This window comes from Dermacentor andersoni, chromosome 1, assembly GCF_023375885.2.
Source record: "Dermacentor andersoni chromosome 1, qqDerAnde1_hic_scaffold, whole genome shotgun sequence".
NCBI classification, from domain to species: Eukaryota; Metazoa; Arthropoda; class Arachnida; order Ixodida; family Ixodidae; genus Dermacentor; species Dermacentor andersoni.
Window position 1 is genome coordinate 316,408,585 of NC_092814.1, and position 26,173 is coordinate 316,434,757.

Consider the following 26,173-nt stretch of genomic DNA (forward strand, 5'->3'; position numbering starts at 1 on the left):
CCGAACGTGCCATTCCACGGCCGAAGCCACCGTTAGGATCTAATCCAATCCACCAGACGCGCCATGCGAAGCCGGTCTCGTAACGAGCATATGATCGCTCCAAACTTCCCAACTCCGGTCGGGTTCGGCGCCTAGCAGACGACGTGCTCGGTTGTAAGATGATTGACAGGAGAGTGTCGTCATTTTGACGTCACTAAAACCGTGGCCACGCCTCGCGGCTGCCGACGTCAGCGCGAAGTAGGTCACTCGCGCGCGCCGGTAACAGAACGAACGCGCCGAACAACGATCTCCGATGGCACCCCAAGTCAAAGATGCAGTCCATTGTGCATTTACATTTTCTAAAACCAGACATGCGATCTGGTAGACAACTGCGGGATTATGTCCAGCACTGCAGTCCAATATCGATATGTATGGAAACAAAGCGCTGCATAAGCGGGGTCTGCCTGCGACGGCTGCTATGAATCGCAGCCACGCGCTGCCTCTCGCGGTCTCCCATTTACTGAGGCAGTAGCATCACACTTCGCTTCGTTTGCAACGTGCGGCACGAGACAGATTGTCCGCGCTAGCCAATATTTCGCATTAGGGACTATCGTAATCGTCAGTGAATTTTTTTGAACTGAACATTGCAAGGAACGAATTCAGGCAATTGAGAAGTTGATTAATTAATTAAGACTAATTGTGTAATTAAGCGGAATGCAAAAAGTACTCTGATGATCCTCAAGCGACGGCGAACAATGTCGCCCTGGCTCTGTCCAGCAATGTGGCATTTGCATTTTTTTTACATCTTTGTGCACCATAGTTGGGACATCCTGTATATCTTAATGTCAATCATAACCTTTCCTCGCCACTGTTATTATACTGAGCCGCGTTTTTTACTAACCATCGCTTCGGTATTAGTGAATAGAGCATTACACGCTGCATGGTCAGGTAGCTGACGCGGTTCGCAATTTTAATGCGAAAACGTCAAACGCCCCTCTCCCGAAAAAGACGGCGGCGACGGTTTCACTCGCGCGATATCAGCAGCGAGAGAGTGGCCCCAAGAAACTTCCGGTTACGGGCCTCACCAGTCTGCTGCGCCGGAACACAAAGGATGTTTTTAATTTCCTTCACTGCGCGAAAAGTCTATTCTTAAGTTTTGAGATAAAAGACCTACGCATTACGCCTTAAGCTATGTTCACACTACGGTCGTAACGCGCGTAACAGCTCTTTCGGCGTATCGAGCGTAACGGCTGTAAAAAACGTTACGGCAGTTAAGCCGGCACCTTTGTTCACATTTACTGCTGCGTAAATTACGTCTTTTACAACAGGCCAATCAAATTTGGAGCTGCAAAATCGACGTCACCAGCGGTCCAATATGGCTCCTGTCAACATGCGAGCGCTGGCCGAGAGCGAAGAAATTCACGCTCAAAACAAACTTAGTCATGTATTCAATCGCACAAAGACGACGTAGGCGACGCAGAAGGGTTTGGGAGCGGCAAGTATTTCTCTACAGGGCCGTGGACCGCGATTTTCACAACCTTTTCGCCAAGCTTCAAGTTGGTGACGCTGCGATGTTTCATAACTTCATACGCATGTCGCCCCAACAGTTCCGCTTCCTTGAAAACCTAGTGAGGCCACTCATCGAAGTTCGGAGCACGCATCTGCGGCCATCGAGTTCCTCGGCGGATAAACCACATGAACTGAAAACAGTCTCGCAAGGCGCACTGCACAAATTTTCACGAGCACAGCCAACCATCGTGCGCACGGAATGACGGAATGGCACTTCCCGCGCCCGGAGCTGTCTGGAGACGGGAGGACGGAAGTGTCGTCACCGGTTGTTGAAAACCGAAAGCTTATCGGTCATTGGCTGTGTCGCAACGGTCGTAATATCACAGTCGTAAATGTTGCCGACCCTTTAACACTCTCATCCACGGTTTTCGCGTGAATTGCGCTCGTTGGTACCTTTACGTTCGCAGTCTGAACTAGACGCATACGCTTGTTGCGCCTCCGCTTACGCATGTTACGTAAAATCGGCGCCTTACGAACGTAGTCTGAACATAGCATTAAAAGTAATACACAAAATTTCTCGTATAACTTACGGCAACCTTGACTTGTAAATTGTCGTTATGTACAGAGAAAAAGTGTTGAAAATCTGCAGGCTTATATTTTAACGCACTCCTGCTACTCGATGTATAGCCGTTCATACTTTTCTTGCTCGATACATTTAGCGGACTACGTCAGTGAGCAAAACCGGAAGCCGTTCAACGCCTATGTTTGTAAACAGCGAAAGGGCAGCAAAGAAACGCCACCCAACTTCTCATTGGCTGCGACGCCACGTCACGACCGCGCTCGCCCCACCCGCTCGCGCTTGCTGGCTCGAGCAGCGCGTCGTCGGCGGCCTCGGTAGTAGCGAAACCTGGCCGTCCACGCCAGTACAGCGCAGACGAAGGAGCGGAAGAACGCATCAAAACTAGCGAAGAGGCGGGCAGCGAAAACCACCGTCGTCGTCAACTCTCCCAACACACGGTGAGCGGACCGTGCATTAGCGGAAACATTACTCGCCGTGCAAAATTCGAAGGACCGCTCAGCGGCGTCCAATTGGACATCAATGGTTTCGAATTCGCAACTGGTAAGAAGTGCTTAGGTGTCCTCGGGTTTCTTTTTTGTTTGCATCATGTAGAAAAATAGCCAAACATCCCAGTTTATCATGAGGTTCGTACGTTTTCCTCACGCATGTTTATTGAAACTTCTGCATGGTAATGAAAAGTAGAGCGATGTCGAATTCTCTTGTAGGTGTGAAATCTAGCGGTAGAGTGACAGCTGTCAGGAGAAGTCGCGCTGCGCGCCATCCTCTGGCGCTTAAAGCGACGGCAGCAGCGGAGGTTTTTCTGAGCGATTCAAATGACAAAAGACAAAAAAGAACAGACGAGATCAAAGTTTGGACCACAGCGGAGGAACTTGGTTAGCTCCCAGTTTCTCCCCATTTGCTGCGCCGCTAGCATCCGGCTGCATCTCTCGCTTTGCGGGTCTTCCTCGTCCCATCAGTCTTTGGAAAATCAGCTTGTCCACTGCGGCAGTTGGTCCATCACAAGCGATGAACGCCATGTACGCCAAGATGTTGCTCCAGACGAACACTCCAAAATATAGGGTCACCTGAGATGATACGAGCAAAAAAATAAACGCATTAAAAATATTACGGACAAAGCAGTGCCTGCATCTAGATTGAAGGCACTTAACCATTGTGACATTTGTCGTCATTCCATGAGTTCCACAAAAAGAAAAAAGGAAGAAAAAAAAAATAAACGTGAAGGACGCAGCCGCGCAGATACGCCACGAGCGTGATCGCGGGAAATGTTTTTCACACGCCGCGCTTGTAATATGATCCCCTGGCAAAGCGCCAATTTGTAATAACGCAGGCGTTACACGTTAACAGTACTTCGTCCTGTAGAAGCATGATGTGAGGTTAAATCATTGCCATCTAATGGCAATTACTGCTGCAAACATCCATGTCACGGATTTGTACTTTTGGTTGAATATTTTCGCCACTTTCTTCGTGTCTGTGTGTATTTCTGCACTTCACTATAAAATAATAAACCATCTGCGATCTGCGTTTGAGCAGCCGAAGCCTTGAACTTGGTGCCAGCTATAGGCGCTAAACAAACTCTACCCGGACGGGCCAGGCCCTTGCTAGGCGCGTTAGCAGCAGGTTATAATCGCTCATACCGTGAACGGCACACGCGGGAAGTGCCAACTGCTTTAAACATAGGCCATGAAAAGCTTGCGTTAAGCGGGACTATCAACTTCACATACTATGGTTGTGAAAGCTATAGAGAAATGCGATCACTATAGGTATTTCCGAACGCTGGCGCAAGGAAATAAAAAAAGTATTCAAAAAGATCATTCAACTGTATAAAAAACGCTTAAGCTGCAGAAGCAAAAACTGGTACTTTCGTAACTTATTTCGTAGAGACTCGGGCCAGATTTTTTTCTGGAAGCAATTTAGAAAATTTTATCAAAGTCACTCCCACCCTTCTCTCTACTTCATCATAAAAACGGATGATGCCATTGTTTGCGAGGAATAACTAGGCACCACGTTCACTGATTTGCTTGTTCGCATTGCAAACAGCACACAGGCTCCAAAAAGCGTGTGCTATCCGAAAGATAGCAATCGTGAAGGTCCACATCTGTTCGCCCTAGCTTCTGCACAAGTAAGCACAGCGTTATCTCAATAATTTTAAGTTGTCGACGTAGACGACCTAAAACTTCGCTAAAGTCAGTATACTGTGGACTTACAGCTACCCTCTAACAGCACCGAGTCCATCCTGCAAGCAATTAATTATTTCTCGAGAAGAGGCTAGTATTATGTGTCAACCTCGTAAGTCGCACATGTATTGGATCTTGTGCAGCAAAACGGTCATTCAAAGGGTACCTTGACACTGTGGCGTCGCCAGCAACTAGCTATAGCTAAAGCGGAAGCAGGAACCGCTGCTTCTAAAACAGTCGACGTAAAAATACCGTACTGGAGAAGCGATGCAAACTTTTTGTTGACTTCACTCATGCGAGATTGTATAGTAGCTTACTGGGCTCAACCAGAGCATCGGTACGGGCGCCTGCGATAACTATACTCTGGCAAAGCTTCACGCCTCCCAGCTGAAGTAAAGCGAAGCCAAACAAGTATGCGTTACCGAATTTGCCTTGGCGTCGCCTTTGCTCGACGCTACGCAAAACTTGTCGGCCAGGCGAACAGCCCGATCTGTGAAGACTGCCAATTGTCTGAGACTGTACAACATCAGTTGCGTGACTTCCCTCTCTATGTGTCGCAGCGTAATACACTGGCTTCTACGATGTCCCCAGGCACTGGAAAGGAAACATTGTCTGAAAGTGCTATTTTGTCCTCAGTGTGTGACCACGCAGTAGGAACAACTGCAAGGGCTTGAACAGAACCGAACTAGACTCATGCCTTTAAGGAAACGTGGTTAAGTGGTTATTTTATATACGCATCCTTTCCTCCTGTGCCCATCATGATAGTTCATCACTCTTGTTTTTGTCCCCTTTCCTTTTTCCCCTATGCAGAGTAGCAGGTCAAAGCATACTAGCTCAGGCCAACTACTTTCTTTTCTCGATAATTTTTTCTCTCTCTGGCGTCGTATATAAAGGTTCCAAGAATAAAAGAGGCGATTGAACGACCAGTTTGATTGCGATAGCAATTATATGGACACACCAAGCGCATTTCCGCCGTCGCCGTGAGGTTCCGTATAAAGTCCAAGGTCGCTAACACTATCGCCGCGCGCCCTACGCTGTATGGGCGAGTGAAGGCGCACGAGGGGAAGCCGACGGTCGCGGCACCTGCGTGAATGAGACGAAAGCGGACAGGAAGCGTGCCGTCTCCCGTCATGCGCGAGGCACCCAACGTAGCGAGGCACCGGGGAGAGGGGAGAAAGGGGGCAGCAGGTTCTAGCTCCAGCTGCAACTGCACATGTAGCGGCTGGGCGCGGTCGCCCGGCTGTATCTTCAGAGCCATGTGGGTTGGGGGCAAAGTCTAGGTGCGTCGGCGGATGGTAGCTTTGTGCGTGCTGTGTGTTCTCGGCGCTCACTTTTCGTTGAAGCGATAGACAGCACGAATGTCGCTTCGCTCGCTGCTGCTGCTGCCTTTCCTCACACCAGCGTTTTGATAGCGAGTTTTAGCGGTCAACGAGCCAGATGTGTTCATGTTTGCTTGTGCCCGCGTGACACCGTGCTTGTTAATTTAGTTAGCTTGCCTATGTTTACAAGTTTATACAGTCGATGACACTACTATTCTTACTTCGTTTGGCTGTCCAGTAATTTGCTTTCGCAATCGATGCCTCGCCTTTCGGGAGAAACTGCGGCTTTTTTATACATTCAACATCATGCCGTCGTTTCAGGTTGATATGATGAGTAAAGGTTAAATTTAGCAGTGCAAATGAAAAAAAATCACTCGCGAATCTTTTGAGGCTCCTTTCTACATGTTTGAAGCGTTGAACGAGCGTTCTGATGGAATTAACACTTGATTATAAGCTAACTAGAGCACTGCTGACTTACGAGTAGCTTCAAGTATCGTTTACATAGCTACTAAAGTAGCCACTAAAGGATACCGACAGGGACAAGTAAAAGGAAACGGGATTCGCTCAGCTTTTATGTCGCTTCGCTCCCGCATTCTTCGAGGCAGCGTCTTTGAGCCGTGGGTACAGAAAGTATGATTGAACGATACAGCAAAAATTAGTAGAAATAGCCCATTTGTAGCGTATGCACGAGACTGGTTTCTTTTTTTAATGGCAAACCTTACACTGAAAGTACATGAAACAACAAACTTGTTCTATTAAAATTTGGAGTGAAATAACCACACGCCTAGTCTCACATCTATGAAGAGCGCCCTTAAACTACCCTCACTTTCGTTCCGCGGCAAATATTGCAGGGTTTCTTTATTTCACAAGATCTACTGTATTCCATAGCTCCGCATTGATCAAAGTTTCCCACTCTCTTCTTCACGCGTCAACCGCAGTAAATACTAAGCTCAAAGGCTTGCCAGCATTCATTCAAGAATGGAATCGCCCATCCGGGTGAATCTCTTCTATGCAAAACATTATTCCTTCTCCGGAATTACGAGCTAACATTGTATAACCAGGAGTTTTGTCTTATTAGTCTATTTACGAATTCAACCACTTCCCTCCGTAATGGCTTGGGACCTCGAGGGCACGCATAAATAAAATGAAAGAAAAAAGAACGAAAAGCAGAAATTTACGGACACCGCAAACCCAGTTTCATGCGGTTAACATGCTGTAAAACTGCCCTGCAACCACGGCGGTGCTATAAATCGCTGCATCGTGGCCGTCGTTCTGCGGTTCGACAAACAGAGCATCATTGCTCTGTGTATAGAGTAAATAAACGGCAGTTCTCATATAATGGCTTGCTAACTGCAGGACTTCAATAAAGTGAGCCAACGTCAACTGCTGTGCTGCTAAAAAATGCTGATGTAGGGCCCTATAACGTAAAGCTATTCCAATATGTTTCTATTCCAATCTCCTGACGTCAAATTTGCGTAACCACCAACGCAAGCACCGGGCGGTCACCCGCAGGGTTGTCTGAACAGACCAATCAAACGCTCTCCTCGTTCATAGGAGGTCACTTTTGTTTGCTTGAAAAACGAATATCATTGCCTGCACTGAGTGGCATGTCGTATCTAATTGGCTGACAAGAGGCGAGGAGAACGCTCAAGCGGAGAGGGATTCGATGGGGCCGAGCCACTGCACTGAAAGTCGATAACCGGATGAAGAGGGTGGTGCCGGCGTCTACGATTGGTCGGCTTTCCCATACTTAGCTTGCGGTGGCTGGTCGAAAATCGCGGCGGCATGCAACGGAAGCTCAAGAATGACGCTAAAACGGACCCTCAGCAAAGAAGAGTTGGCAGAATGAGGGGGTAAACGTACCGAAAGTGCTCGAAAACGTTACAGGGCCACGCAAGAAGTTTTATTATACGCAAATACACCCATGCTCTCCGGCAGGTGCGAGTAGCCAGCGTCTGAGCTATCGGCGGCAGCCATCTTTTTATTCCTTTCGGAACGGGGAAGCCTGCGGTTATTCCGAAGAAAATTCAATTTTGTTCGGCATATTAATGCATCTTTATCGCGTACACGTCACTTTGACGCGGTGAGTTCTTGCGGTTTTGTGACGTCGCGTGACAGGCAGGTGAAGTGGGTGCAGCCCGAAAACTTTTTACCAATACCCGAGAACTAATGGCGAAAAGGGGTCGAATCAGAAGCAACTGTTTTTCTTTTTTCTGTCAAATCATGCATAATCAGTGTGTACACATCATATCAGATGGGGAGGTATCGCGGTTTTCGTGACGTCGCGTGAAAGACAGGTGAAGTGGGGGTGATCGAAAAAAGTTTTTGACCAATCGTGGAGGGCTGATAGCAGAATTGGAATAGAAAAGTTTGGAATAGTTTTACGTTATAGCGCCCGTAATCTCGGGTCAGTTAGGACGAAAAGCAAGGCCTTGTGGTTGCTATGGATTTACCAGAGTAAAGTGAGACCATAGCAGGCGCTCCCTAGTAGTATGCAGCATCACCATGATGAAGGGATAGTGTATGAGGTAGACGCCGAATGACAGCTTGCCCAGAGGCACGAATACGTCCGAGGAGAGTACTCTAGCAACGAATCCTGCAAGAGAGAGAGCGACAACATGTTGAGTTGGAAAAGGCAAGAAAGTTATTTACCACGTGACACAAACACGTACAGGGTAAAGAAAGAAAAGAAGAAACGAAGAGAATGGGTTGAGAGAGAGAGATGGGGTACGCAGAGGGGTACCTGAGGGGGCTTATGTACGGCTGCCACGCGGGCACTTTCAATCGCGATTGTGCCCGATATGCACTGAATTTGTTGACCAGGTCGAAAGCGCCCCACGTAACCAGGGTAGCAGACTAGTGAAGGACGAATCACATCTATCCATCCCATCTGTACATATAAGATTAAAGCTTTCTATGCACACTATAGTAAAGTCAAGAAATATGGAAAGGCTTTTAGTTTTACACACCAATAATAATAGCCGGAAACTCCTCAAATACGTTTTCCGTCTATCTGCTGCGTAGTTTTCTTTTTCGGTTACATATACCATGACGAGAAACTTGCAATGTTTTTATTTGCAGTGTTATTTAAATTCATGACTCTATACATATCACTACGTCCACTGGAAAGGAAGATACAATGTACTTGTTTGTCTGCTTCCTTGTGCTTCCAACATATGTTCGTATACGCATAAGACAAGCATGGTTGAACAGTATTAGACAAAAATTCGACGGCGTGCTTTCTGTAACCACTCGTAATACGCTACGTGGAGCACTATCTAAATTTAACCCTCCTCTAAAGTTATGACTTGTTCATGTATACGAGAAGTCTGTTTCCTATAAACTCCTTACAGTTACCACTGAAAACAATTTTTGCTAAGTCCACACAGTGTGTGCGTGTGCGTGTACGTGTGCGGGCGCGCGTGCGTGCGCGTGCGCGCGCGTGTGTGTGTGTGTGTGTGTGTGTGTGTGTGTGTGTGTGTGTGTGTGTGTGTGTGTGTGTGTGTGTGTGTGTGTGTGTGTGTGTGTGTGTGTGTGTGTGTGTGTGTGTGTGTGTGTGTGTGTGTGTGTCGACAGCTTCGCTGTTTACTAGTCTTTTATATATTTATTTATACTCTTTACTGTTACTGTTATACTGAACAGTATATATTTATTACTGTTCGGGTTTGCTATTCATGTAGTGTTAGGTATATGTTGCGCCATGGGGCTATTATACCAGTGGGTTATTCTCTGCGTCATTTTTGTACTTTTTGGTCGTGCCTATCTTTCTTTCAGTTCTTCGTAATTCGAGCTAAATTCAGTACTTCAGATTGAATTCATGATCGTACTCAACTCACTGGCTCACGGCAACGATTGTGTTGCACATAAAATCGAGAAGTTGCTAAAGTCTGCTTTTGTAAAATGGGGTTTGAGTTATATCTATCTATCTATCTATCTATCTATCTATCTATCTATCTATCTATCTATCTATCTATCTATCTATCTATCTATCTATCTATCTATCTATCTATCTATCTATCTATCTATCTATCTATCTATCTATCTATCTATCTATCTATCTATCTATCTATCTATCTATCTATCTATCTATCTATCTATCTATCTATCTATCTATCTATCTATCTATCTATCTATCTATCTATCTATCTATCTATCTATCTATCTATCTATCTATCTATCTATCTATCTATCTATCTATCTATCTATCTATCTATCTATCTATCTATCTATCTATCTATCTATCTATCTATCTATCTATCTATCTATCTATCTATCTATCTATCTATCTATCTATGCTTATATTGATACCTGTTTATATCTGTCTGTTTATATATACCTGTCTATATCTATGTATACATATCTAGATATCTATCCTTGCTTTTTGCTGCCATTTAGCAGAGCACTGTGACCGACAAAACCGCGCCACAACTCTCACCGCCTCGGCCAGTGGCGCAAGCCAAAATGAACCAGGAGAGAAATATTGACCACAGGACGCGGTCAAAGAAGGCCGCGAGCAGTTTCACTGCTTCCGAGGTGGGATCCGGTCTTCTGTACCAGGGGGACTTCATGAGCACCGCGCACAGCGCGCAGCTAATGGCCACGAACCATCCCGCCGCGTTCATAGCCTGGACCAGAGAAAGCGCACAATAAATGAATTATCGACAGGGACAATACTTAAAATGGCCCAAGAGCGCAACGCTGCATATAGTTAAGGCTGGTGGAGAGCTCTTACATAACTTGTTTTCATTCATTTAGCGCAGAAACGGTTGCTCACTATATAGTGGAGAAAAAGTAGGCCAAGCCCCACACGCAAAAAGTTCAGGCAAGTTCAAGTACAAGATCGCAAGTTTAAAGTTCACGAAAGAACAACCAGCGCCGTTACGTCACTATGACGTCACGGGATGCAAGGTATTTTTCTTCTATTTGGGACAATTTGGCGCAGGCCGAGTTCTCGAAGCTAGCACGTTTGAGTCTTCGCTTCTTTTATTTAGAGTGCGTAGTAGCCCGTCACTGTGGCCCCTAGAATATTGGCGACACTGCCGTCCGCCGACGGGAGCGAGGACTATTTCCGAATGACGGTGGCGGTGGCGCTGCGAGCAGTCCTCCCACTACGGCGCGGCGTTCGGCCGCCCGGCTGCGTGTTGGCAAAGTGCGCACGCGTTCGGCGTAGTTTAGCCATTGCTTATTTCGTATGATTTTCTGCCGCCGCGTACTTGAATCGCATTGGAACAATATCTGTTACGTATGTTCTGAGCGGTTTCAGCTGCCTGACGTGGTATTCGTTCGCGAATACGTTTTTAAGAGGAAGCTTTAGCTCGCGCCCAAATCCGACGCGGTCTATCCAAATACATGTAAAACACAAAAACAATTTTCCGAGGTAACTCCTGAACCGATTTTAATAAAGTTTGATGCATTTGAGAAAGAAAGTTAAATTCTAGCGACTGTTGAAAGCGGAATTTCGATATAGGGCCTGATTTTGTTAAAAATATTTTCAAAAATTCGAATGTCTGAAAAAAAAAAAAAAACAGATGCACGAAGTTTACAAATTAATAGAGCTACATCAAAAACAGATATTGCGGTTCTGTAAACGGCACCCATTAGATCATTGAAAGCGGACAAATTCCATTTGTCATTTTATATCTTACGCGATTTTGTTAGGTTGTGTACAAGGGTTGTGCAAAAGCTGTATTTCCATATTACTAATTTTTTTTTAATTCCATGTGTAACATATTAATTTTTTCCGCTTTAGAGGTAATTTAATTATGGGGTTTTACATGCCAAAACCACTTTCTGATTATGAGGCACGCCGTAGTGGAGGACTTCGGAAATTTCGACCACCTGCGGTTCTTTAACGTGCACCTAAATCTAAGTACACGAGTGTTTTCGCATTTCACCCCCATCGAAATGCGGCCGCCGTGGCAGGGATTCGATCCCGCGACCTCGCGCTCAGCAGCCCAATACCATAGCCACTGTGCAACCACGGCGGGTCCGCTTTAGATGTAACATTAGATGCAATTTAGAGGATAGTGATATCATTTTTATTGCTGAGTAACAGAGTTGTAAACTTGATAGTTTCGCTTTCTGAAAATCTTTATTTTTGCCAATCTTTCTTAAAAATTAATGATCTAAATAAAAAATTTGAAACCAACAGTCACTACATTTCAAATTTTTCTTTTAAATGCAACAAACCTCGCCAAATTTGGTGCAGTGGCTGCCGAGAAAAACGAATTCTCATTCTACATGTATTTAGATATGAACACCCGAGCTAAAGTTTTCTCTTAAGCTTGAGTTCCAGCCGTGCCCGGCGACCGCTCAAAACTCGGCGCAGCTATGAAAAGGGAAGTGGAGAGGAGGAAAGGCTAGGCGAGGCTAGGCGAGACATAGAGAGGCAACAGCTAGGGGCGCGCGTCGCTGCGCAGGTGTTTAGGTGAGGATTCGCGCAGTGGGGGATGCTCTGAGGTGCACGTGTACTCCTAGTTGAGAGACTCGGCGTGCACGGGCGGGATCAGTATCCGATCTACAGATAAGATGGGCGGATCTAGGAAGGTGCTCACTCCCGAAGAAAAAGAGAAGCGAAGGAGGAGGAGGAGGCGGGGTGAGGAGGCGACCTATTAGAGGCCGCGCAGGCGCGAGTAGGAGAGGCGATGGGCACGTGTTTGTGTGCGGCGCGCTGTTTCGAAAGATGGCATCCGCTCGTCCCGAGCGCCAGCAGGAGCTTGCCCGAGAATGCGCTCAAGGAACCGGCGGCTGCTGCTGCTGCCTCAGCGACACAGCTGCTTGCAGACGTCGCAACCTACAGCTGTCACTACCTTAAACGTTGACGTCCGTCACCCCCTATGTCCTCCAAATGTAGTTCGCAGTGGGTGTTCTGCGATTTGTCGTCCCGGACTGGCTCAGGACTGTCCGAGTAGCTGCGTACACGAACACTCATTGGCTATTTCTACTATTTTCTTGACCGTCACTACCACGTTACAATGGTGCACTACCGGGCCGACCCGCGGTGGAAGTGAGGCACGCTTTAAGCACTCCCCATACGTCGGCCGGTCCCGAATATAGTGCATTACTGGATCGACCAGCGGTGGAGGTGAACCAGGCTTTAAGCACTCTTCAGACACTGTAAACGGAAATAACTCCCAGGTAGGAGTATAACGCTTGTCCTCTTAGCGACCCCCCGGTTGGGAGTTTATTATGCTCCGTATAATCGGAGTATGATTTTTACTCCGTGCGAGCTGAATTTTTGCGTGGAACATGGGAATATTTTTCAAATTCATAATTTTTTTTCTTTGCACTGGACAGAGTTTTTTCGAGGTGCAACGGGAGTATAAAAAGAGGTATCGCCTTAGTTTGCGTGAAGATTTTTGTATGCAGAGGATACAGGTCAAATTTCTAAACATACACAGAAGACTGCATCTAATTCAACGAAACAAGTCAATGAAAGCACACAAATCATGACATATGTAAACATTTCAGAAACGGCCAACGCAGAACTTTGAAAGACATCCAATGTACACGCGACACACAAGAAGCAACGCTGCCGCTATATATAGCCACGGTACTGTGTGCCTCGAAACCATCTAGTGAGCAGCTGTGCTGTTTTCAGAATTATGACTCACATGCTCGCTCATACGAGACCTGCCTCTCTGAAATTAACAGAAGACCTTAAGCAACACAAAACTGTTAATTCAGAATAGCGACAAAAAGAGCTAATGGCATAATTTTTCTAAATTAGCATGCCATTCTGTTAGGGCTGAAGCGACTTCGCACACTGCTGGCGTTTTCGGCCAAAAAGTAGTGCCTTAGTTACAGTAAGCTAGAAAAACGTAAGCGCGTGTGCTTCATGGCAAAATTAACATTGTGCGAAATAGTCGCAGCGTAGTAAGAATTTATAACGTGTGGGCATGACCCGCAGCAGCCGAAGTAACACCGAGAAGTGCGTAGTTATACATTTTCTAGACGGCACTACTTGCTCAACGTCCAAGCAATCTCTCTCGGTTGTGAAAAGGAGCGACATCGCTGCTCTGTCGAGCGAATGCTCGCACCCAAAGCCAGCAAGCATGCTTCTTAATCAGTATTTGGGATAGAACATAATTTTAATGCAATATCGGAAGCAACGACGTGATCAAAGCAGAAGTGCACGATAACAATTCGATTGACATCGCTCAGTAAGAAGCTTTATTCACAGTACGCATACTTATGTCCTACCGTTTTTCTTGGGCAAGGATATCCGTACACGGATACATAGAAACAGTTGCTTGCACTCCGGTCTTTCTCACTGGCAACACAGCAGCGCAACGAACTTGAAGTATGCCATTAATGTGCGACTCGCGCGGACGTCATCGCTCGAACAGTGGCTGATGTTGCCATTGCTACGCGGTCCTTTCAAACATTACACCGGACGTTGTCAGCATCTCACAAGGACATAAAAGTAGCGTTTCACGTACTGAAGAACACAAGCCACGGTCACGCAGCACGAAAACACAGTCAGATACATGTGCCGACATCGCGAGTCAATGAGCTGCTTCGAGGTATACCCAAGTCTATTTCCGCACTTCAAAACATTGCACTTGCCTTCATCGTTGTCAGCAAAGTGAACACAGCTAACGTACTTGAAGCTGAGATACAGTGAGCTTCGGGCACGCCTATAACACTTTCTGGAAGGAAATACGGGAAGCAAATTGACTAAAAGCTGTCACGGAACGCCACTTCACAGATGTAAACAAGCTGTCAGCCATTAGCACTACCGACTTCGGCGAACGCGGCCGGTCGCTGGCGCGGCGCGCAGCCTCGTGGGAAGCGCCCCGTGATCGACCAACCTGTTTCGGCGGGGGGAGTTTTTTAAAACTCCCTGTGTGGAGTTTTCAGGAGAACAAGATTTTGAAGCAGAGTAAAATCGCGTGATGTCGCCTTATCCTCCCGCAGCTAGCCAACGGAGTGAAACGAGGGAGTGCTACTGTATTGCTCCCATACATCGGAGTACATATTCAAGGATGGGGAGGTTTTAGGGCACATCACCTGTTAAAAACTCCCAGTTGGGTTTATTTTCGTGTACAGTGTACGTGGGCCGATCCAAGAGATAGTGCAATACCGGACCGACCCGCGGCGGGGGTGCAGTTCGCCATTACGAGTCCCTCATACACAGCTTCGCTGGTCATCTTTCTTCACAGAGTGAAAGAGCCCAGATAATTATTATTATTTTTTTGCTGAGCCGCATCACAAACATGCCTGTGGAGTTGGGTACGAATTTTCTACCTTGCTCGCCGACTGTCTCAAAGCCAAATGAGGCTGCTCTCTCGTGCGCTGCTTGCGGGGGGAGCTTGCAAAACGAAAATGCCTAAACACGGTTCACAAAACAGAGGCACGAAAGAATTAAAGGAAGCCGATTAGACATACACACATAAAAAACACATTAGACGGCGCAATGTACAAGCGATGCGTTGATGGCAGCTGTCACTCTGAGAATCAGATTAGTCGAATGTTGGTTGCCCGGTTAGGTGTGACTGATGGGGATGCTGCGCATGCGACCGTGTCTGTATTTACTCTCGGGTGTGTATACCGGAAATAGATCAGTTAGAAGGGCCCCCTGTGTCGTCGTGCAATGTTTTCTTTCGTGCCTGTGTTTTGTGCGCGGTGTTCTTTTTTGTTAGTTTTTTTACTGGCAGTTACGTCTCACAGACAAGTTCTCGTAGGTTTGAAGTTCGAAGAATCCCCGCAAGATGCCTTTTATTGGATTTATTGCTCGTTGCCCCGCCACCCCTGTACTTCCATTCAGTATCAGTGACTGTTGAAGCAGTGGTTTAAAAAAGAAGACAGCTTGATAAAAAAATGCGTCTAACCATTTGTTTTTCACTTCGTTTCCCTCCGAAGTATTTTTTTTTTTTTTTTTGGGGGGGGGGGGGGGTTAATTCTGCCGTTTGTGCTCACTTGAGCCACGCCAGAGCGTGTGCACGAACGATCAGTCCTGGTGGCGGTGGTCAATGTTCACACAAGGCTACTTGCTTTCTTTCTTTCTTTTTTTTTTTTTTTTTTGACGGCGACTTACCTTTGAAATTTTGAGATTCTTGAAGTTGTCCAGGACGAGGAGCGTTATACAACCGCTGAAGAAGCATATCGCGTGGTAGAAAGGCCGCATGTAATATTTGTTCATGGTTTTCAACATGGCGCTGCAACAGGAAAAAATACTGTGTTTTGCATGTTGTAAGAAATAATACCGCGCTAACGTCCCCGCCATCAATTCGCACACACACACAAAAGAGTTCTTAAAAAGTGTCAGATGTCATTTACGACTAAACATTTTTTCGGCATTTTTTTTCACCCAATAACCTGTGAACAAATGCAATAAGGTTCCCGAGTGCGTGTAGAATACCCCAGTAACACGGGCACTTTCAAAGTCCTTTGAACCAAAGATCCTTTACTTCAAGGGAATACGCACACTGTCACAAGGGCGCATAAAAAGGAGGCCTAGTTGAAGCGAACTTTGAGTCAATAGATTGCGCGTTTGTCCTTTGAAATCTCAAAGGAATACTCTTTTGAGCCTAGAGGGTGTCCGACAGCAGACAAAAAAATGCTCCATGAATACGGAAGTTCAATTTTTTCCCCGCTAAAGACAAGTTTCCGTGTATTATGGAAGTTTCTAGGCACTAAAGACTTTCATGACGCCGCCCCCCCCCCCCCCCCCCCTATCAATGATAAATGCTCCGGTACAGCAGCGCCGGCACGACCTGCCACCATCAGCAACACCGACGCAACATGGATGTCACGTGGGATTTGGTTATCGGCTGCTACGCATCGAAGTATCCTCGTTCTTTTTTTTTTCCGCGCGTCGTTAGCTTTTTCTCCCCCTTTCTTCCTCATAACTTTTGCGTTTTATGATACGTTGCGGTTTCCGCTAAAAGCGTCAGCAGGGACCACCTGGACACCGTGTAGCACTGACACATATACCTTGAAGTAATGTTCCTCTGAAAGCTCCACGCTCCTTCAAAGGACCTTAGGTATGGCCGTGTGACTGGGGTATAAGAGAAAGAGAGAGTACTTGCCAGGCCCATACTAAGTCAAATTAAATTCTGGGATTTGGTTACTAGACACGCCGTGGCAGGCGACTCCGAATCGATTCTGACCACCTGGGGTTCTTTAACGTGCACCTAAATCTTCACATGAAATAAACATTTCATGTTACAGAATAGGTAGGAAAAGAAAGATAACTACGAAATTAATTCGAACACAATAATTGTAAAAAGAATATGATATAAACGTATATGTCAGTGTACAACAGTCGGCGTAAGCGTAAAACCTACGAAACCCCAAGCTTACAACGCGAACCGCACGAAACCATTGAAACAACAACAACAAAAAATGAAAGAAGTATAACCAAAGATCAAAACACTAAACACAAAGTTATAGTAATATCAATTAAACAATTTCGACGTTTAATGCGCATTTCCCCGCTGCCATTCGGCTGCTGCATGCAGGCTTGACTCAACGTAAGTTCTTTATACCATGCATCGATCACTCGCGGATCCCTCGTATTTAAGTGTACCGTATATAGGTACGTCTGCTGAATCCGCTAGGAATGGTAAATCATGCTTACGTTTCTGTGAAGGAAGGGAAGGTAATGAAGGGCAGGATATCAGGGTCCGTCGCAGTCCACAATGCGATGGCGCAGCCCAACAGAGAAAGCCCGATGAACGCTCCTATGGCCAGCCTTTTCTGACTGTGCGGGATTCCATGTTCAGGGCGTTAGAACGATGGCAGGCTCGATTACGACATGCACACACATTAAACGAGGCGGCTGAAAACATTTCGGGGCGTATGTTAAGAAAGCTGGCGGTCGCCGATGATAACTGATGACGTATACGCTGGCGCCGGTCAATGAAAAAAAAGTTGTTAAAAACCAAAAGGTTCATGAACGCTGCTTCTGCGTCTCGACTCACGCAGGGATGATGCATGCATGAAACCATTAACTCTTCACATTTCGTCGAACGTAAAAAGCTATTTTCTTAATGCCATTAGCATTCTTTGGATACTTCAAGCAGTTTTTGTGTGTGTGTGTCTACCAGTGTGTAGCCAAGAATATGGGTCGATCTCAGAGGTAGTGCACTCTAAAAATGCGAGTCGATCCTGAAGGTAGTGCAATAATTTCAAATGCAGGCAATCTAATAATGTGGGCCTAACGTCTTCCACGAACGGTCTTCAGTGAAAAATTATGCAGATTCCACCCACTGTGAGGATCTAGGTTATGCGAAGCCTTTTGCAGATATACCTGGCTATCTAACATTGTTTAGGGTTCTGCAAAGTGCTACCAGGTAGACCCACATGTTTGTGTGTGGGCTCAGTTGCGTGTGCAAAGCGAGCTGGTGCGTGACGTCATGAGCGACTACGTACGCACCTATGTCTATGTCAGGTGGTCCGTGTTAAAAGGACGACGGTCTTTTGAACTCCAGCGAAGAAATTTAAAAGCATGTATACTGTACTTGGGGTGCTCACGAAGTCGGTACAACGTTGCAGAATTTCTCGCAGCGTGCTACGAATAAAATGTGGGCCAGTCCGGGAATTATTGCAGTTTAACACGGTGCCTCAGAGGGCAAGCTGCCACAAGGAACGAAGACAAGGAAGTGGTAAGGGGCGAACGCGCCGAGCGTTTCAAAGAACTGGCTGGCTTTGGAACGACGGAAGCATATGCGCGCAATCGTTGCGAAATTGTTACAGCACCGGGCTGCTTGTGCTCGATGAGCGGAGGTTTTATTCCACCGTGGGTCCCCCATAACTTTATCTTTATTAAAGCGAGGCGAAACAGGAACCTACCTAGCTACCTACCGCAAAGTGCCGAGAATGAGGCAAAGAATGCTATGCATTAAAAATAAAAATTCTTTAAAATTTATCCAGTGCTGGGCTGAATCGAAGCCACGTCGTACAGGTTTCTCAAGCGCATCTGCTCCACGCTACAGCATGCTGCACCACGAACGCGCGCGGGGAAGGATTAATTCTCATTGTTAGCACTCAGGCTTGTCACGCATTCCGGACACCAAGCACGGACATCTCAGTACGTACACGCCTCGTACATGACGCGTTTAGGTGGTGGCTATACACGGTGTGCATTATTTGCCTCAATACGAATCGCATTATCGACATTCACCTTAAAATAAATTCTGGCAGACGTTTCATTTTTATTTACCTTTCTTACATAAACGCTTTATTTTTCTTTACATTAGCCAGCCGGCTTCGTTAAGCACATGTCCTATATTACGATTAACTGCCACCAGCTCTCGCGGACTGTTTTAGCCTCCCTTTTGTGAATATAGGCCCAGTAGATACTGCCCCATTATACCACTCGTGTCTCCTGCAAATTAGCCCAAAAGCGTTGAAAGGATGACCTAGGGTCACGTTTATTGGGTTCGTTATCGAAGGGCGCTTTACAGAGGGTCGTCATTTGACTCGGATGCGACATCTCAGTGTATAAAGGAAGTTTTGTGGCAGTGTATTGAAGCTGCGTGTGTCGACCATGCGAATTACAGAGAATCATACTTCAACGCATATCAGGGGGAAAATAAAGAAGGCTTCGGCATGAGTAGTTTCCATCTTTTAAAAAGCTTAGGTTTAGAACGTGTGACGAAAATAAATACTGCAGCCACTGGTATGATGAACACGCAGCTCGCCATATACCGCTGCCCGTTTAATAAATTTGTCCGGTGTGGATGGTCGCTTAGTCAACGTTCCAAACTATTATGAGCTCACCTTTTCAGCAGCTGTAGAACCAGCAGAGAAACGACGAAAAGCTGGAAATCTGCAGACACATACCATAGATGGATCATCACGGTCTGCGAATGCATAAATAAATGAATAAATAAATAAATACATAAATAAATAAATAAATAAATAAATAAATAAATAAATAAATACTCTGCCATTGGCCTCATTACATTTTTTTTTTTTTTTTCTGAAAGAACAGTAAAGAACACGAAGGTACCCTTCATTATCTGCGCATAATTTCGAAATGAAACACATTCTTAGTTCTGTTCTACCTAAACTTTTCCTAAAAGATTGGTGTCATGCCGCCTTATTTAGACTATCTCTAAAGGACCAACAGTAAATTGGCTCCCTTAGAACAACTCCCAACGGGAGCAATATACCGACAGCGACACTAAGCGGCCGTAAAATCAATAAAATCATTTTCTTCTCCTTTCTTTTTCTTTCTAGGAGTACCGTAACCGGTGAAGTCCAAGCAAACGCCAACTCGGCGCTACTCTAAGGGCTTCAGTCATGAACACGAATGCGTCTGTTAACGATTATAGTGCAACTATTTGACCGTTTCGCAAACGCGGTCTTTTCGTCATCCTTACAATTGAATTAATGTAGCGTTTTGAAAGGTACGTGGGTACATTACTGGCGCGTCTGCTGAGAACTTGGTGAAAGCTATTTTGAGAAAAGGCCACTTTTCGTCGCCAAAAATTTGATGTAGAATGCTTATAACGCGTAAATTAGAACCCCTTTCTTTTGACGGGAAACGTCTTTCATTTCGATCAGAATAGGGGGCAACTTGAAGAAACCGCATGTAACGAAATGTAACGAAAACGTGTGACAGAAATGTCGCTTATGCATTTGCAACCGCATCACCCACGCGGTCTTACTTCGGTATTGTTGTGTAGACGAAAGAGGCCGTTACTTGATCATGCAGGTGTCACGCGCAGTATGCGTGGCGCAGATCATGCGTGGCACAGTATTAGTGCCACGCATGACGCTATCGGAGCTAAATTTATCGTCTCGCTCGGCGTTCAGAGTGGCGTAGCTCGGCAGCACGTTTGTCGATCCGAGCGGGAGTGGTCGCGTTTGAGCGATCACTCAGGCAAAGTAGATATGATCCATCAAACTTAAAACCCGTGCTCACCGGGAGTTATAAGGCTTACAAGTGCGCTATGTGTGGCAGAAGTTTGACGGTTGCTGGGCTGTGTGTTCGACACCGTAGGGTCTAGACATGGCCCGAAGAGACTTGGGTAGCAAGACAGAGGGATGCCAATTCTCGTCCACCACCTTCGGCCATCGCGGGCCAACTACGAATAGGGAGCGAGCCTGATTGTAAGATTAGACCGTAGGACCCCCCTCTAACTGAATCATAAGTTAATGTAAGCTTTGTGATGCATGAATAAATGTCACTTGTGCATTTGGTTACGTCATCTCTGTAGCCTAGTGCCTATACACCCTCATCAGCAGCAGCACGCTCAAGGCTTTTTCACGTACCCCACTGCGATTGCGTCCCCGATACACTCTATCCAATAAATATCTTTTTACGATTTCTGAAGAAGCCGCACAAAATATCAGACGACTGCGATAAAGTGCAGATGACTTCGGCTTTGCATCATTCTATTTTGTTCTAGTTAACTTCAGCGTGTTGCAATGCTGCAGGCGCACAGATATTGTCACATAAAGAAATAAGCGCAAAAGAAAAATAGAAACATTGCTATTTATACTGCACGAAGCACAAATCTTTCAAATTTCTGAAACAAATAAATGTAACTTCCACTGCCAGAGTTCAAAGCACCAAGAATTGTAGTAGTTCTTTTAATAGCCATAAGCGAAGCAATTTAACTACGTACGCTGCATCAGCAAAGGCACTACCGCCGCCAAATTCGTGGCAAGATAAAATTATTTTTGGCAGATTATTTCACCTACGCTACAGTTGACCCAGTTTTCTACATGTAAATGCCTCCAACAATTCCAGATAGAGGCGTGAGAAATCCACGCAAATTTACATTTGTGATGGGCTGCAGGTTTCTAACAGGAACCGGAATGCGCCACACCTGTGACGTAATCCTCAGAAAAGAATGGCGCGTGGGCTTTGTTTGCATTTTCAGCTGTTTTCGCATGTGCATTGGTGTATTGTTTTGCAGACATGATCGTCACCGCGTGACCTGCGCACCCTCTGAGTAGTGCCCAGTCAGGATGAGGGGCCCTTTAGGGAAATCTTAACATTATGAAACGACAGCAGAACACTCTGACCACACCATTAATCCGACATGTTTCTTCCGGACTCTCGTCTGCTTCGCACTTTACAGTACACTCTATAGCATGATAGAAACGAGGTCTTTGACAAAGGTGGCACTGTTCGCCATGGCGCTCTAGAGTTACTGCATAGGCTCCCTTTAGGGAACCAGAGTTGCACCAAGGTAAGCCGTCTTGAGTTACAAAGTGTGGGAATGCGCGACTCTCACGCGTCCCCTGATATGTTGTTTTCTCACATAGCTCCCGTCTCCTGTAATCCGGCTTCGTCGCGTGGCTTGACTGCGGCGGTCGGCATGCTTGCAGGGTAGTACGAGAGATGGCGCGAGTGTTGCTCTATTGCACGTCACCTAAAGGCGCAAAAAGGTGAAGGCTCTTCCTCTTTGGCCAGGGTTCGGGAAGCCGCGCGGACGTTCTGCGCGTGCGCCGATCCATGCTTCTGCGAGACCGTCTCGCGAGGCCTACCCCGGAATGAACGAACACGATCGTTCGAACGCGCCACCGTTCGCATGACCGTACGCGCGAACGACCAGGCGTTGGTGTCCAGCATAGGGCGAACATATTCGCTCGTTATCCGGTCGCGGTGAGTCGGACTTCCGCGATTGGTCGCGCGCCCATATACTTTGTGGATAGCAACTCGGCTAGCAGGCATTAGTCTATGAAAGGTGCAATAAATGCCCTTGTGATTGTTTGCACTACTGTGTTGTTACTTTGTCCCAAGAGCACGGGTGAGAACCCCACAAAAGTTATGCGGGAAAGCCACTCCAGGTAAGCGTAGAAACCGCGTCCACATGGCGATGCTCCATCCATCCCCTTCGCGGCGCTTCCGTTCCTTCTTCAATAACGTGCATTGCGAATGCTACGGCGGAGCGGGGCGTGCCCACAACGCACCAACTACTGACCATCCCTGTGAAACGCAGTTCAAATTTGACCGTGGATATTCACGTAAACGCCACTACTCGTGATTTTAGCGTCTACAACGAGCCAAACGCGGTTGTTTTCAGCGAGCCGCAGTGCGCTCAGCCAGCGGACTCGTTGCGGCACCCCGCGGCGGCCCCGGTATGTACGCTACGTAGCAGAACGCAGCTACGTACAACTGTATAGTGCGCATGCGCAGCGTTTGCTTTGCGCACGACAGGGCTTGAGTGCACGCTCGCGCTCACATGCTCCAGTCTGGCCGTGCTACGTGGTGTGCAGACCGGATTTATCCTGCACCCGCTTGACCGATGGATAGCAGCCACATCCACTGCGCATTCTGAAGTTTTATCAATAGCTCAATACGAAGAGAAGTCTGCCAAGGCGTCTGACAAGGAGCGACCAGGAGTGACCGCGAATTGGCAAGCGTGCGTGTGTTTTGACCTTAAGTTACCCATGGTTCGAGGCTAGTTGAGGGTTCAAAACTAGCCGAAATTGGCTTTACCCGACGGCAACGACACCGACAAGCAGGGTGGCCAAAGTGTAACTTGTACGCGGGTGGCCGCGGCCAAGCGTAAGCAGACGATAGTCGACTTCTTCCGGAAGTACGTAATTATTATAGAAATCCGAAAGCAGATTTTTGCTTGCTGCAGCCCGATTATTAAACTGCGTCAATAAATATACACAGTAACAGTAGGAAGAAGCGCACTGATCCAAACGCCCCTCTTGATTAATGTCAACTATTGGCCAATAGCAGGCGCGTATGGGAATCTGCTGTAATACGAAATGAAGCGTCCAGAAGAGAACGAGGAGCAGGCTTCTGTTTAACCAGAGAGCGCTTGAGAAAAAGGTGACTTCGCGCTACGCTTGCGAGCTCTGCGCGGCGCACGACTGCGAAATTCGACTGAGATGTACACAGGAGCTTATACTCTCCGCGGACTGTGTTTTTCACCAAGCCCGAAGGGCAGTTCAGGACTACTTTAGGCGCATTCAGCTATTTGCCATGGCTGCGACATATGTCATAAGTGACTCCTTCTCGTGATTGGCTATCAGCATCAAAGCTACCTGGCCGTGATGGCTTAGCGGCTATGGCGTTGCACTCCTAAGCACGAAGCCACAGGATCAAATCCCGATCATGGCAGCCGGATTTCGATGGCGACCAAATGCTAGCACACCCGTGAACTTGTACACTGGGTGTACGTTAAAGACGTCTAGATGGTCAAAATTAATCTGCAGTCCCCTACTACGGCGTACCCCATAATCAGATCGTGGTTCTAGAATGCAAAACCCCGGAGTTTAATTTGGAATCAGAGCTGTGTCAATTAATATCACGTGAGTTGCTTCCATGTGCTGTTGCGGAGAATACCAAAGCCCTTTTACATCCGTAGATTAGGCTGAGATCGCCAAAAACTCTTACCCTTTCGGTCATATCAAAGAAATTTCTTATCGGAATGATCAAGTGCCACCAGTTCTCCCCAATCTCTTCGTTGAACTTCTGGAAGAACGTTTTGGCATCCGGTCCGGTTACAAAAAGTGGAAGCACGAAGATGCACGTGATGACAAAGAATATTGGAACGCCAGTCCTGCGGCGAAAATAAAAATAGAAAGTAAAAAAAAAGAAACTATAGATGCGCTCATGTCCCCCTACGCCTTCTCTCCCCCAGCATAATACTAATAACTCTGGCCACATGAAAGTTTTGCTTAGCGTTTCACTGAAAAGAAACCGCTACGTTTAGCGGGCAATTAAGAAAGGCATTTGCAAGCCGCAGGAGTGCGCCAAAACAGAAGCTCGCCGATTTTCAACCCTTTCCTCTGCAGCAAATGAAAATTTTACATAATAATTCTTCATCTCAAAAACAAAAATTTGGCGGCGGAATTCATCGTTATCATTAACCGTCCTATCTGCTCTGTATTTATGCCGTTTTCTCACTAAACACTCTTCAAAGTATACTTTGAAAGGCCTATTGTCAGCAAGTTGGAAATTGGGAGCAACGTTCTCAGCACCTGTGGAGCGGGTGAGTTTAGCGGTCCCTGCTTCTTCCTACAACCTCGTGGATGCCTCGGCTCCGACTTGTCCTATGACAATATACGCACGCTCCATTATCGAAGATTACTACATCAACCAGGTTGATGATGATGATGTGTGGTGTTTTGTGGCGCAAGGGCCAGGTTTGGCCAAAGAGCGCCATGACAGGTGGTAGTGTTAACGATGTATTATGGAAGATGTGACTTGGCTGTAAAGTGGCCTAAAAATAGTCGCTGTAAATGCGTAAAATCTATGTACTATAAAATTATGGCGATGACTAATGACGAATACTATGAACATTAAAATCCATCGTAAAAGAATGATGCAGAATAGAAGATATATGAGATAGTAAAATTACCTGGAGCACTGCTGCCTCACCGGAGCCCTTGAAGCACAAGGGCCTAGAGGCGCGTGCTATACGAAAGAGCTATCGCAGCGGCATCCTCTGAAGAGAGGACCCGCTACGAACATGTGGGGCTAAAAACATGCAGGACAACATCTTTCAGGAAACTTAGAACTGCGTTGGTGTCAAATAGCGGTTCTGGGCCGAGTAACATTACAGGATGTAGGGGGATGTGCTGCCGGTATGCTAGGGAAAAATGTTTCCTTCTTTCAGGTTCGGCTGCCCGACACTCCAGGAGGACGTGCAGGACGGTCAGCCTCTCCCCGCATCTACCGCAGGTTGGAGGATCATTTTCAGTGAGTAGAAAGTTATGCGTGCCAAATGTGTGTCCTATTCTCAGGCGACAGAATAGGACATTTGTTCGCCGTGATTTTGTTACGGGGGGCCAAGAACCTAACTGTGGTTTTATCACGTGCAGTTTGTTATTTACTTCTGCGTCCCACATACGTTGCCAGTGATTTCGCAGTTTCCTTCTTAAAAAAGGCTTCAGGTCTGTGACAGGGACCGAAGCAGCAGGATTAACTGTATGCAAGGAAATTGATGTGGCCATCTGGTCTGCTAGAACGTTACCCTCGATGCCCCTATGTCCAGGCACCCAGCATACAATGACATGCTGGTTAGACATATACGCTCTACAGAGAATGGAATAGAGCTCAGTAATTACGGGGTTTCTGTGTTTACAGTGTGACTTCAAGGCTTTCACTACGCTTAGGGAGTCTGTAAATAAAATTGTTTTTTTGAATATTTGATTTTCTGATATGTTTCACAGCCGACAATAGAGCATGGGCCTCAGCCGTAAATATACTTGTTTCAGGGTGCAGTACACCGGATTCCGAGAAGGATGGACCAATGGCTGCGAAGGACACCCCGGCATGCGACTTAGAAGCGTCTGTGTAAAACTCTGTGCACGAGTACTTGTACTGGAGCTCCAAGAAATGCATTTTGATATGTGTCTCTGACGCATGTTTAGTGACCTCTACAAACGATGTGTCACACTCTATCAGCTGCCACTCCCAGGGCGGTACTAGCTTAGCTGGAGGCATTACGCGTTGTTCGAGAATTGGGACATCCATTTCCTTGCTAAGTTCTCTTGCACGCAGTGAGAAAGGAAGTCTCATAGAGGGTCTGTTATTAAAAAGTGTTTCACACGTGAAGTCGTTAATGGTTGTGAAACATGGATGTTCCTTATTAGAGCGAACCTTGAGAAAATACGTTAAGCTGATGTTAGTTCGCTGAAGATGGAGTGGCCACTCATCCGACTCTACATATAAACTTTCAACA

General features: G+C 46.5%; 1 protein-coding gene across 1 annotated transcript; it reads right to left on the reverse strand.

The window, feature by feature from the left end:
- Nucleotides 1–2,676: 2,676 nt before the first annotated feature.
- LOC126548407 (nose resistant to fluoxetine protein 6-like) lies at nt 2,677–24,547 on the reverse strand. The gene is made up of 7 exons (XM_050196546.3): nt 23,881–24,547; nt 19,290–19,372; nt 17,146–17,268; nt 15,601–15,721; nt 9,997–10,186; nt 8,015–8,157; nt 2,677–3,132 (listed from the first exon to the last, which is right to left on the reverse strand). Exons 1-7 carry the CDS (start codon nt 24,151–24,153, stop codon nt 2,911–2,913), a joined length of 1,155 nt encoding a protein of 384 aa, XP_050052503.3. The 5' UTR covers nt 24,154–24,547; the 3' UTR covers nt 2,677–2,910.
- Nucleotides 24,548–26,173: the final 1,626 nt, after the last annotated feature.

Excerpts from the sequence above, each read along its gene's own strand:
- LOC126548407 (XM_050196546.3), bottom strand. The coding sequence starts at position 24,153 with ATGTGGCCAGAGTTATTAGTATTATGCTGGGGGAGAGAAGGCGTAGGG. Across the intron at positions 19,373-23,880 it reads TCTTTGATATGACCGAAAGG|ACCGTGATGATCCATCTATG; the intron begins GTAAGAGTTTTT and ends ATGCATTCGCAG. Across the intron at positions 8,158-9,996 it reads TTGCGCCACTGGCCGAGGCG|GATTCGTTGCTAGAGTACTC; the intron begins GTGAGAGTTGTG and ends TCTCTCTTGCAG.